Below are 12606 nucleotides of genomic sequence, written 5' to 3'. Positions count from 1 at the left end.
TAGAAACCGCCAAATACAAATATTAATTATTTTAAAAATTCCAGAAAAGCATCATGCCTGACAATGAATTTCAAGAATCTTTTTCAGCCTAAAGACGTTTTTCAGGCATGCCCTACTTTATCAGGATAATTTGGCCACTTCTACAGATTTTATTTTTTACAATTTCCACGCGCAGGCGGTGTCCTAAAGTGCCTCGCGACCAGCAATGAACAGCACCATCAAATTTGTAATCCATGAGCGTTTACACGATTATTGAAATGGGCAAGGTTGTTTTAAAAACTTGTGAGGATAAGGGAGATGATGGGAAGGGATTATAAAGTCGAGCAGTGCGGGCGAAGTAAACGTAAACAGAAGTGTTGTTCGTAATAAAAGTTTTTGTTGTTGTGACCTGCAGTGTGGGTGAGAGGGTGAGCGAGCGAGGGATCGGACGGGTGGACAATTAAGGTGGGTGGATGAGAAATTGCACGGCGAAGTGAGTGAGTGGAGTGAGTGTTTATGACATTGCGGTGCAGTGGTTGAACACTGTGGATGAGACCAAACAGTCAAGTGTCTGGTAGCCCGAGCCTTCAAAATGGGTCGAGGAATGAGCGAGTGAAGTTCACGGAAGCAGCAAACCAGGTTAGTAGCGATAGAAGAGTGACAGGGAGGTGGCTGACCGCCGGTGAGCGAGCGATTGACCGGAGCGAGTCGCTGAGTGATGCACAGTGAATCACCCTGACCACTTTAAGCCAACTTCTCTCGGGTGCAGCGAGGGAGGAGGAAACTGGGGGCTCCACCCCAGCATTGATGACCACGTTGAGCTTCGTGTAGCAGAGGAGGCCACAATGGCAGAGGAAGCCACGAGTGGTTTCATCACAACTGTGGCCAGTCGACGAATTCTTGACAATTTGCCTGAGCTTGGCTGAAGGATGTGCGAGGCATTTCCTCCGAATTAATCATTCCTTAAAATGATTTTACGAAACTGCTGCACCCATTTGTCAAAGTCAGCTCATGCTCATATTTATTTACATTCAAATACAAATAAGGACAACAGTAATGCCCTATATTTATTTATTTATACAAGGACGTCTCTCGCTGAGTCTCAAGACTATTTTTCAGGAAGGCCCCTGCTAGATTGATATGTTCGTCAAAATTGTATGAATGGGAGTTTGGCTTCGTGTGGAGATTAAAGTGGAACACCTGGAGAAAACTCGCCACGCCCTGGTTACACCCCCGACAGGTAAATCGCATTGAATAGCTTCCTCGCCACGAAGGCCAACACCAACCATCATTCACCAAGGGGCATCATCCATCACGTGTGCTACAATAACCTCAATCAACGGCTGCCGTTCTGAATTAAACCGTGCCCATCTGCTTCCGATCAACGCGTGATTGGAACAAAGTGGACCGTTCGACGATTCGGTGTCCATTTGGCCCTGGTCGTGTTTGGATAGCTGGAGCTGCTTGCCCACAGCGCGGGGAGGAGGCTTTTCCGACAGCAGGGACACGTCAGCTTTGTTGGAACGCGTCAACTACGCGGCGAAATAATTGTTGCTGTCCGTCTATCCAATTCGTCCCTCCGCCAGCGGCAAGCTTTGTCCGTCTGCTGAGACGAAGACCTCGGGAGAGACCGCCGCAAAGTCTCGCGGGGAAACAAACGACGAACGACGGGGGACGTCGGTCGGCGTGGACATCCGTCACCTTCGCCACTGCGGCTCCCCATCCTCCTTTCCCCTTTCTGCCACTCCCCCCCCCCCCGCCTTCCCCCTTCCCCCCGCCGGAAATGTAAGTGCGATTAATTAAGTCGATGAAAAGCGGCGTAGTCCGGGCTGCGAGACGTCAACGATGCCGGAATCCGCGCCAAACCCTTTGTATTGTGTCACACGTCCTCCACAGTGACAATACGTCCGTTATTCTGCCGCTTGACCGATACATTTGGTGAAAATTTCGTGAGAGCCTTCCCGACTGATTAGCAGCGGTCATTTGTTTTTGGGGTTTATAGAGTCGGGGAAAAACTAAAAAAATTGGGATGAGTGCCGAGCTTCGGGGCAGCGATGCGGCGAGTCGCAGTCGCCGGCGGCTGGCGCCAGTGGCGGCGCAACAGCCCGGCGGAGGTGGCATCGAGCGTTGCCGGCGTCACTCTCTCTCTCGCTCCCTCTCTCGCTCTCTCTCTCACCTTCATCAGGTGCTTGTTCACCCATTTCGTGAAAGTTTTCTTCTGAACGCGGTCTCGCTCATCTGCAGGGGTTCACGCCACAGAGACACGGACACACAACAACAACAACAACACGTCATACGCCGCCCCACGTTAGCCTCGCACGCCCATGTACGGGGCACAAGTGCCGCTCGCGATCACGCGCCCCTCTCCGCGCCTGCCGCCATTATGGATAATATTGGTCGTAAAAGCCTCATACGTGTTAAATCGGCCACTATTGTAATTCATCTAAAAAATTACACTTACAGGATCCGACCCAAAAATCAATTACGAATAACAGGAAGCAGACAGCACTTACTGCAGACCACTTAGCAATCGACCCCCCCGTATAAGAGGAGGAGGTCACTCCTCTTATCCGGCCATGGGTCTATTGTGGAGGATGGATGATGACGGCAATCGCATCGCGTGCCTACGGATAACGGGAGTTTCATTCGCTGTATTTGCCAGCAAGACGTGTGGAACAGTTTTTTTTTTTAAATCACGACTATAAAAGGGCAGCAAAATTAATGCCACCACTCTCTCCTACACCCACAATTCCCCACAAAGTCGAGACAATGTTAAGTAATCAAAGTTATATTTAGATGGAGTGCTCTTGCCAACAGCATCTTGCAACCCAGCAGAATTCGTTTAAGGAAATCCTGGCTCCGCTGACGAGACCCATAAGGTCAAAGCCCAGTCCCAGAGTTGGCTTGCTTAAACGAATGCTGTTGGATGATATTGCTCCGGGGAGCCCAAAAGGGCTGATTGGGCTGACAAGATGCTGTGCCTCTATGTGGAGGCCACCACAGAACGAACGGAGCTTTGCTTTATATCGACCCTGCTTCTGCACGCGTGTACGCTGGACTTCTTTAGCACCACACGTAGCCAACCATGCCAAAGCGGAGGCGCTGTTTTGTGGAAGTCCCCGCACGTGTTTCTGACAGGGCTTATCGCTCGCAACGGCTCTGAGCCTCCTGTGTCCGCAGCGGCGAGGGATGGGTAAAGTGCTGTCAGTGCGTCTGGTTGCTAGCGCGACAGGCCGGACAACAATAAATGGATAAAAACACACAAACAACTCTCTCGCAACGACAAAAAAACGTGCTCGCATGCAGACGCACGGTGCGGGAGAGGGGCCTCTGTAAGCAGACTCGCTCAACCCTGCTAACCTGCTCACTGGAACAAATGTAAATAGATCCCCCGTGTAGCCTTAAACAGACCTCTGTTGGGGCAAGCGCTGTTAGCGAGCAACTATGAAGGCCAGCACCGCACACAAGGGAGGTGGGGTGGCCACACCACCACCAGGTACTCATGTGAGGCCGAGTCGACCTAGGGGAGGCCCGGGCTCGGCTCAGATACTTGTCTCCATTGTTGGCCGTGAGCACGCACAACAGACCTGCTGACAAGCGGTTACCGTGGCACTTATATCGTCAGAGGGCCCTAATCAGTCAAACTCATCCCTTCACCGCTCGTGAACGACAGTGGCCACCACTCCCCTACTCCCACCACTCCTGTGTGCCCCCCCCCACCCCCCACTCCCTCCTTGGTTCGGGCTGTCGCCTCCAAGGCACAAACAAAAACAAAGCTGGGACGTCTCCCGGGATGAATAACATTTCACGAGACCGGAAGAGGAGATAACTACACACAAAGTGCTTGCTGCAAATGAACCGCAATTCCTTTGATGCCGATCTCGTCCAGAGCGGAGTTCTCATCGAAGGATGGCCACCGCATCGCGCGCTTTCAGGTGCGCTTCTGCGGCCGTCTGGAACGCTCTTCCTTCCGACTTTAGGAAGCCACTGGAGCTATGCATTAAAAAAAAATGTATTGATAACTCATTTCTTTAGAACTCACTTTTATGTTTAGTTTGTTGTCCTTCACCCCCCCCCCGCACCTCCGATTAGCGCGGTTGGCTACGTACGGTGCGAAAGAAGTTCAACATACTTACGCGTACATAATACAACGGACGCAACTCGGGGATGATTTTAATGTCATCCCAGTGTACGTGGAAAGTTGAGCCAACAGTTTTAAAGAGTGCATAGCAACGTTGCCCCGAACGGTGGCAGGGTTTGCTGGGAAAAGACTCATTCGCACCCTGTACCCCGCCTAACAAATGAATGCTCAAGACGCTTTTCAGTAAATATACAACACTCATCCCTTGAATGGGTTCGTCGTGTGTTTGTTAGCACAGTCTGGTAAACGCGCGAAGCAAACGTAAAGACTCAAATTCGCTTCAATAGACTATTCTGGTGAACACCTTTTGTCCGCGACGAGATGGTTGGGAGGGTTTCTATTTTATCCATCTCTATATCTATACGAACCCATGATGCTCCACAAAACGGCGCAGAATGGATTGGATTTTTCAGTTTTGCTTCAATTAGGGGGGGGGGGGGTGGGATTGAACTGGAGGGGGGCTGTGATTGCCGGCTCAGGGGTCTCCTTTATAACACGTAGTAGCAGGAGGCTTTAGCCACCAATGCCATTCATAATAGAGGATGTTCTTGGGTTAGATCGCGTCAATATATAACTGTGTCGTTAAACCCGCCACCACCTGACACGGCCAACGAGTAAGGGTTGTCACGTCAACAGAACGTGGCCATTTGGGGGGTGGGGGGTGGGTGGGGGTGGGTGGTGCGGGTGGGGTGGGGGTGGTGCGGGTGGGGTGGTGTGGGGTGGGGGTGTGGTGGGTGGGGGTTTGGGGTGTGGTGGAGGGTGGGGGTGGGGTGGGGGTGGTGGGGTGGTAGGTGGGGGTATGGTGGGTGGGGTGGGGGTATGGTGGGGGTGGGGTGGATGGGGGTGTAAGGGAGAGGGTTGTGGCTAAACCCGGGAGTCCCACGTGACACACCTTGCCCAACAGGAACTCGCCCCATGAGTGACAGAGCGCGGGGAGGGGGGGGCGGGGGGCAGATGCAACTTGCGGAGCCTGCGGCGGATCGCGCACTCCCAGCGGGCGCTGGGTCACATCAAACTCGTGGTGCGGTAAGGGGCCGTCCATAAATGACGTCACGCGATTTTGGACGATTTTTTACCCCCCCCCCCCCATCGTCACAAAAAGTCAGACCCCCCCCCCTCAAATATGACGTCACAAAGCTCTGCCCCCCCCCCCCCCCAAAAAAAATAAAACATGCTTCAAATCGCTTTAAACTATTGTCATTGTAGTGCGTATTTAATGTGCCGCTGCACTCTGATGTTGTAGGAGAAAAATGTATTAAATTGTCTATTTAAGTAGAACGTGTTTATATGTATTTAAAGTTGCGCATTTTGATGTGACGTCACATTTCTAACCCCCACCCTCGTCACACATCGTCACAAATGTCTGACCCCCCCCCCCCCTAGGTGCGTGACGTCATTTATGGACGGCCCTGAACCAATAGAAGAAAAATGTTTTGAACATCTCCGCTGTGGTCACTCGCAATTAGAACCCGCGGAGCGCGTATCACCAATGTATCACACGACCAACGCAAAGGGAGAGGCATCGTCATGGCTACTGTACGGTACGAAAGAAGTTCAACACGTACATGCACCACTCCCAGAGGTCGCAACCGGGTACCCGATACCCGTACCCTACCGGCCAGGGGTCGGCAACCTACGGCTCCGGAGCCGCATGCGGCTCTTTACGGGCTGCTTCTTGACGATATGTACGTACTCAATGCATTGCGGCTCTTGAAATACTGAATTTTGTACCGAATTGGAAAGAAATGGCTCTTTTTGTTATTTTGGTTGCCGACCCCTGCCCTACCCGGTACGGGTTACCCGATACCCGTACCCTACCCGGTACGGGTTACCCGTTTGCGACCCTGTTGCGGCTGGGTACGGATAAGGAATCAAAACCCGTTTGCGACCTCTGACCACTCTGCTCCTCCTGATGTCATCAGGCTCAACCACCTCCATGTACATTTACAGCTGCTGGTGGTCCGGATGTATTGTGACCCCCCCCCCGCCCCCCAATTAAGTGACCTTTGCATTAAAAAAAATACATAAAACAATATTACGTTTTAGAGAACTATATGGGTGGGGGAGGGGTTACAAGACATCTGGACCACCCTGTAATCAACAGTGGTAGTCGTAGGAATAAGAAGTGAGTTACTCGGGCCAAAAGTAAAACACCCCAAACCCTCCGCTCTTTAACTATTTGTTATTGTTCCAAAGCGACCCTGGTCACAAATGATAGCCCGACGAAGTGGCTTATTGCCACGTGGAAATGTACAACAGCCGAAGACTAAATTAGTGGAGGGAAGAACCAGGAGGACCCGGAGAAAAGTCCACGCGACCACGGGGAGAGAGACACCGCAGACTCCAAATATACAGCAGCAGCAGGCGTCAGGGTCGAGATCGAACCCACGACCTCCTGTATACCAGGCGAGGTAGTTAACATCTAGCCTCCGTGGCAACGAACAACCACCACACCACTATATCAGCATCCCTGTATTAGCCCGCAACAACAGTTCTATATATAGTAAGATAATGGAGTGCTATATACAGTTCCCCAAAACCCAACGTCGAACTCCAGCGGGTATATTAACAACATCGCTCGTGGCAGCGTTGGCCACGCCGCGTGACAGTGACCACCACGTGGCCCGGGAACTGACAGCCGCGACCCACACCCCTCCCAGCCCCTCCCTCCACCTCCCAGCCCCTCCCTCCCTCTACCTCCCAGCCCCTCCCACCCCTCCCAGCCCCTCCCAGCCCCTCCCACCCCTCCCAGCCCCTCCCACCCCTCCCAGCCCCTCCCACCCCTCCCAGCCCCTCCCTCCCTCCACCTCCCACCCCTCCCTCCACCTCCTAGCCCCTCCCAGCCCTCCCTCCACTTCCCAACCCCTCCCACCCCTCCCAGACCCTCCCACCTCTCCCAGCCCCTCCCAGACCCTCCCACCTCTCCCAGCCCCTCCCAGCCCCTCCCACCCCTCCCTCCACCTATCAGCCCTCTCAGCCCCTCCCACCCCTCCCAGCCCCTCCCACCCCTCCCAGCCCCTCCCTCCACCTCCTCCACCTCCCACCCTCCGTCCGCCTCCAGCCCTCCCGAGGACGGACACCCGTGAAACAGACAGACTGACAGACAGACAGACGTACGGACTGACAGACGTACGGACTGACGTACACACACGGACGTTCGCCAAACCCACCGAGGCAGCACATCCGGGCCGTGAGAGTCTCGTGAGAGCTTCTCCAGGAGCCACGGAGCATGTCGGCGCTGTCCCATTGATCGCCCGGCATTCTCTCCTCTCGCCGCCGCCTCCTCTCTCGTTCCCTTCTCTCCTCCCCCAATGGGGAAACGCGACGCTCAGCACCGCTGCAGCAGCAGCGCCCGGGCGTCAATGATTTACACCTGGCGGGCCCGTCATGGATAATCCCGAGAGCAAGGGGCACGAAATCCGAGATGCGGCCACCACCTCCCTCCCTACCCCACACCCACCCACAACCGTCACCCCCACACCACCCACCACCACGACCACCCCCTTCTCACTTGAAGGTTGTGACGCTCGTACGGCTGGATATTAACTCAGCTCGCTGTGTTCCGGCAACGCCCTAGGGTGGATGGGGGGGGGGCCACCTACACCACCACATGGCTTAGATTGTGCCACGACTGGACGTCAGAAATTACGGGGTTGGGGGGCGGGGTGAACCAAGCCACGGTTCTTTCACAAGCCTCGTGCAGTCTCTACCCCCCCCCCCACATTCCACCCCACCCTTCCCGTGCTCACTCTTCCCAAGCTGTGGTAGAAACATTAAAAAAAAATAGAACATGGAAACTGTAACAGAATTTTCCTCTCTGCGTGTGCGCGTCATGTTTGTGTGTGTGCACGTGCCAGCTTCAACTGAGTATCGTGGTGCGGTGTGCATACAGCGCCACTGCGGAGACACAAAGGCGGCCGTGGATGGACGTGGTGCCGGTCTAGCCACCCGCTCGTGTCCCGTGCCGGCCTTCATAGCTGCTCGCTCACAGCGATGATGATACTCGAGGGCAGTGGTTCCCTAACCATGGGGGTGGCGGCGCGCACACCCTGGGGGTGAGCGAGATGCCCTTTCTGGGGGTGCGAGGCATGGCCAGATTTTATTTAGAAGGTTACATAATCGAAAACACAGCTACTTTGTTTAATCGACCCCTATGTAATTTATTAACATTCTAAAACATTCTTTGTTTACGATTGAGAACCAAAAGGGCGGTGCAAGGCTTCGGTAAAGTTTAAGAGCCATGAAACTGGCAGTAGTTGCTCAAACCACCCTCTCTTCTGGACGGAACTCCCGTCACTATCCCCTTTCCGCAGAAACTTTCTGCATTCGTTCGAAAGAAATGAGTTTTCAGTGACGACTGCTGCCAACAATTGCCTAACGTCAGGGCCTTCGGGCTCAGGGTAGGATCTCAGTAGCTCGGCGTTTGTATTCACTCAAATCTCACCGACGTAGCCTCTCCACACCTTGTCGGGGGTTTGTGGGGTGCGCTCAGGACCCTGGTTCAGATATACACCGCTCGCCACTGATGTTAGCCGTGGCAGGGAATCAAATTCACGTCGCTGGGTTCAGAGCGAGGTGCGGTATCCACTGCGACGCCGTTCCAAACACATTCTGGCAAAGCCGCCTGGAAAAACAGGATAATTGTACACACAATTTTTTTTGGGTAAATACGCATTAAAGTGTGGCTCGCTGGCTGCATGGTGAAAAAATACAGCTCAAACCGACCAAGAAGTGAAATTCTGTCAAGCTAAAAGCCCCCCTCTCTCTTCCTATTATCCACAACCTGCATTCGATTCCCCCAAAAATCCTGTTATCCGAAATCGACTCTAACTCTTCTCTCTGCGTATCTATGGATAAGACGAGTCGTCCTGAAGTGACACCAACGTCTTCCTGTCATCCACACTCACCAGCGGTTACGATGAGTCACCCAGGACGAGGTCTCGTGGAAACGCTAAATCCACCAAAACCCGGCGCGTTTAATAAGCACACGCATCGACTCACATTGTCACCCATGGACTTGAAAAGAAAACAGTAGCCCTGCACAGTGACCCACAGATTCACACAGAGACCCACATACTCACACAGAGACCCACAGACTCGCACAGTGACCCACAGACTCACACAGAGACCCACAGACTCGCACAGTGACCCACAGACTCGCACAGAGACCCACAGACTCGCACAGAGACCCACAGACTCGCACAGAGACCCACAGACTCGCACAGAGACCCACAGATTCACACAGAGACCCATAGATTCACATCAGATCCACAGACGTACTGTACAGGTGGGGTTGTAATTAAACTGGATTTTCAAGTGTAGTCAGTTGATAGTCTCAGCTCGGTCAACAATGACTGACATCGAGACCCATAGACTCACACGTTCGCAGGCTGACTTATATTGCAACTGGGTTCTCAAGCTGTAGTGAGCTGATAGTCTTAGCCCAGTCACTTCCTAAATTCCTACTTTATAAATGTAAGATTTCAGTTTGACTTCACAATGTGATCAAAAGCATTTCACAATTCTCAGATGCAGTTCTGTTAAATATCCCCGTGCGCGGTAGGTTCTCTAACACAGCGAGGAAGGGAGTCATGCTCCGATCGCTGCCCAGAGTTCTGGATGTACAATTCATCTCGTGGCATGACGCGCTTCTGCGTCCGTCTGGAACGCTCTTCCTTTCCGATATTTGGAAGCCACTGGAGTTGCGCACTTTTAAATCATCTCGATTGTAATCTTATTTCTACCGAACTGCTTTTGCGTGTTCGTTTGTTGTCCTTCCCCCCCACTTCCGATTAGCACGGTTGGCCACGTAGGGTACGAAAGAAGTTCAACAAACGCATGTACTTTGGGCGTGGCTGGGGCGTGGCTGGGACGCGCCACGAGTCTCTGGGTTCATAGCGCAGAACGCCAAACACGTCCTAATCGCTCAAAAAATGCCTCTAACCCACCCACAGCGGGGATGCCAGCCCACTGGAGGCCCTGAGTCGAAATTCGTTTTGTATGCGTCATACGACGACAAGCAGCTTTATGTGCTGGACAAGCTACGTGTTAGGAAACCACTGGAGCTATGCACTTTTAAATCTAGCTTGCAAAAATGTGTTTATTTAGAATTGCTTTTTTGAGTTTGGTTTGTTGTCCTTCATAAGGCACCGCCGATTAGCTACGTACGGTGCGAAAGAAGTTCTACATACATGCATAGCTTAATTATAACACAGGTGTGTGAGACAAAGTGTAATTACAATAAGAATATATTTTTCGTCGTAATCATTTGTACGTTTGAGCATTTTGCTTCACAAAAGTGGATCCCAGTACGAGCTCTCACAGTATTTGGTGAATCACAATGTTTTTTGTTACACGAATCCTGAGACCCCACTGAGCTAATTGGTTCCCGTTGGCTGTTTCCTCGTGCCGAGTGCCGCCAATGGCACGCGGCAGACCCACTGACATGTCCCTCAGTCCCTCAAAAACCTGCTTTTGTTCCAGTCGTGGCCTTTTTCTCTCTCATTTTTTCTCTCTCTCGTCTTCGTATTTTCATTTTCTAAAGGTCTCCGGCTGAAAAGAACTTAAGCCCGGAGTGAACGTATGAAGTCAGCGAAGGAATGTTGAGGCACGGCGAGCTAAACAGTAACAATAATAAAGAGAGAGCTTCGGACCAAATATTTTTTTTCATACACATGGCACAGGAGTGCGCATACCTGTTTTTTATATATTGTTTTTGCGTTGCCAAATGGCACGTGAATGGGATACGCTGGCAGTGGTGCACCAAACACCAAACCGTGTCTCACCGCGTGAGTCATTAACAAGGGCCTCGCACGGCAGAGAAGTGATGTGTGAACCGGCACTGGAGACCCCGCCTGGGACCCCCAATCTGAGTCCCCCAATCTGTGACCCCCAATCTGTGACCCCCAATCTGGGACCCCCAATCTGTGACCCCCAATCTGGGACCCCCAATCTGAGACCCCCAATCTGAGACCCCCAATCTGAGACCCCCAATCTGAGACCCCCAATCTGGGACCCCCAATCTGAGTCCCCCAATCTGTGACCCCCAATCTGAGACCCCCAATCTGAGACCCCCAATCTGAGACCCCCAATCTGAGACCCCCAATCTGGGACCCCCAATCTGAGTCCCCCAATCTGAGACCCCCAATCTGAGACCCCCAATCTGAGTCCCCCAATCTGGGACCCCCAATCTGAGACCCCCAATCTGAGACCCCCAATCTGTGACCCCCAATCTGGGACCCCCAATCTGTGACCCCCAATCTGGGACCCCCAATCTGAGACCCCCAATCTGAGACCCCCAATCTGAGACCCCCAATCTGAGACCCCCAATCTGGGACCCCCAATCTGAGTCCCCCAATCTGTGACCCCCAATCTGAGACCCCCAATCTGAGACCCCCAATCTGAGACCCCCAATCTGAGACCCCCAATCTGGGACCCCCAATCTGAGTCCCCCAATCTGAGACCCCCAATCTGAGACCCCCAATCTGGGACCCCCAATCTGGGACCCCCAATCTGAGTCCCCCAATCTGAGACCCCCAATCTGAGACCCCCAATCTGAGACCCCCAATCTGGGACCCCCAATCTGAGTCCCCCAATCTGTGACCCCCAATCTGTGACCCCCAATCTGTGACCCCCAATCTGTGACCCCCAATCTGGGACCCCCAATCTGAGTCCCCCAATCTGTGACCCCCAATCTGTGACCCCCAATCTGTGACCCCCAATCTGGGACCCCCAATCTGAGACCCCCAATCTGAGACCCCCAATCTGAGACCCCCAATCTGAGACCCCCAATCTGGGACCCCCAATCTGAGTCCCCCAATCTGAGACCCCCAATCTGAGTCCCCCAATCTGAGACCCCCAATCTGAGACCCCCAATCTGGGACCCCCAATCTGAGTCCCCCAATCTGAGACCCCCAATCTGAGACCCCCAATCTGAGACCCCCAATCTGAGACCCCCAATCTGGGACCCCCAATCTGAGTCCCCCAATCTGAGACCCCCAATCTGAGACCCCCAATCTGAGACCCCCAATCTGGGACCCCCAATCTGAGACCCCCAATCTGAGACCCCCAATCTGAGACCCCCAATCTGAGACCCCAATCTGGGACCCCCAATCTGAGTCCCCCAATCTGAGACCCCCAATCTGAGACCCCCAATCTGAGACCCCCAATCTGAGACCCCCAATCTGGGACCCCCAATCTGAGTCCCCCAATCTGAGACCCCCAATCTGAGTCCCCCAATCTGGGACCCCCAATCTGAGACCCCCAATCTGAGACCCCCAATCTGAGACCCCCAATCTGAGACCCCCAATCTGGGACCCCCAATCTGAGTCCCCCAATCTGAGACCCCCAATCTGAGACCCCCAATCTGAGACCCCCAATCTGAGACCCCCAATCTGGGACCCCCAATCTGAGTCCCCCAATCTGAGACCCCCAATCTGAGTCCCCCAATCTGGGACCCCCAATCTGAGACCCCCAATCTGAGACCC

At 53.3% G+C, this 12606-nt stretch overlaps 1 protein-coding gene across 21 annotated transcripts in view; it reads right to left on the bottom strand.

The window, feature by feature from the left end:
- The window catches only part of LOC133352837 (microtubule-actin cross-linking factor 1-like), a 326018-nt gene that overhangs the window by 224394 nt on the left and 89018 nt on the right, over positions 1 to 12606 (bottom strand). For 19 of the 21 annotated variants that reach the window (XM_061568768.1, XM_061568771.1, XM_061568769.1 and 16 more), the window contains one exon: positions 2156 to 2217. In XM_061568768.1, the coding sequence (XP_061424752.1) occupies positions 2156 to 2217 (62 nt within the window). Of the gene's footprint in view, positions 1 to 2155; positions 2218 to 7290; positions 7411 to 12606 lie in introns of those variants that run through there. The other 2 variants (XM_061568776.1, XM_061568779.1) reach the window with 1 other exon arrangement.

The sequence above is a fragment of the Lethenteron reissneri genome, chromosome 42 (assembly GCF_015708825.2).
Source record: "Lethenteron reissneri isolate LAM-NWPU_2019-01 chromosome 42, ASM1570882v1, whole genome shotgun sequence".
Lineage (NCBI taxonomy): Eukaryota > Metazoa > Chordata > Hyperoartia > Petromyzontiformes > Petromyzontidae > Lethenteron > Lethenteron reissneri.
Note: the sequence above shows the minus strand (reverse complement) of the source record. Positions and strands in the feature narration are given on the sequence as shown.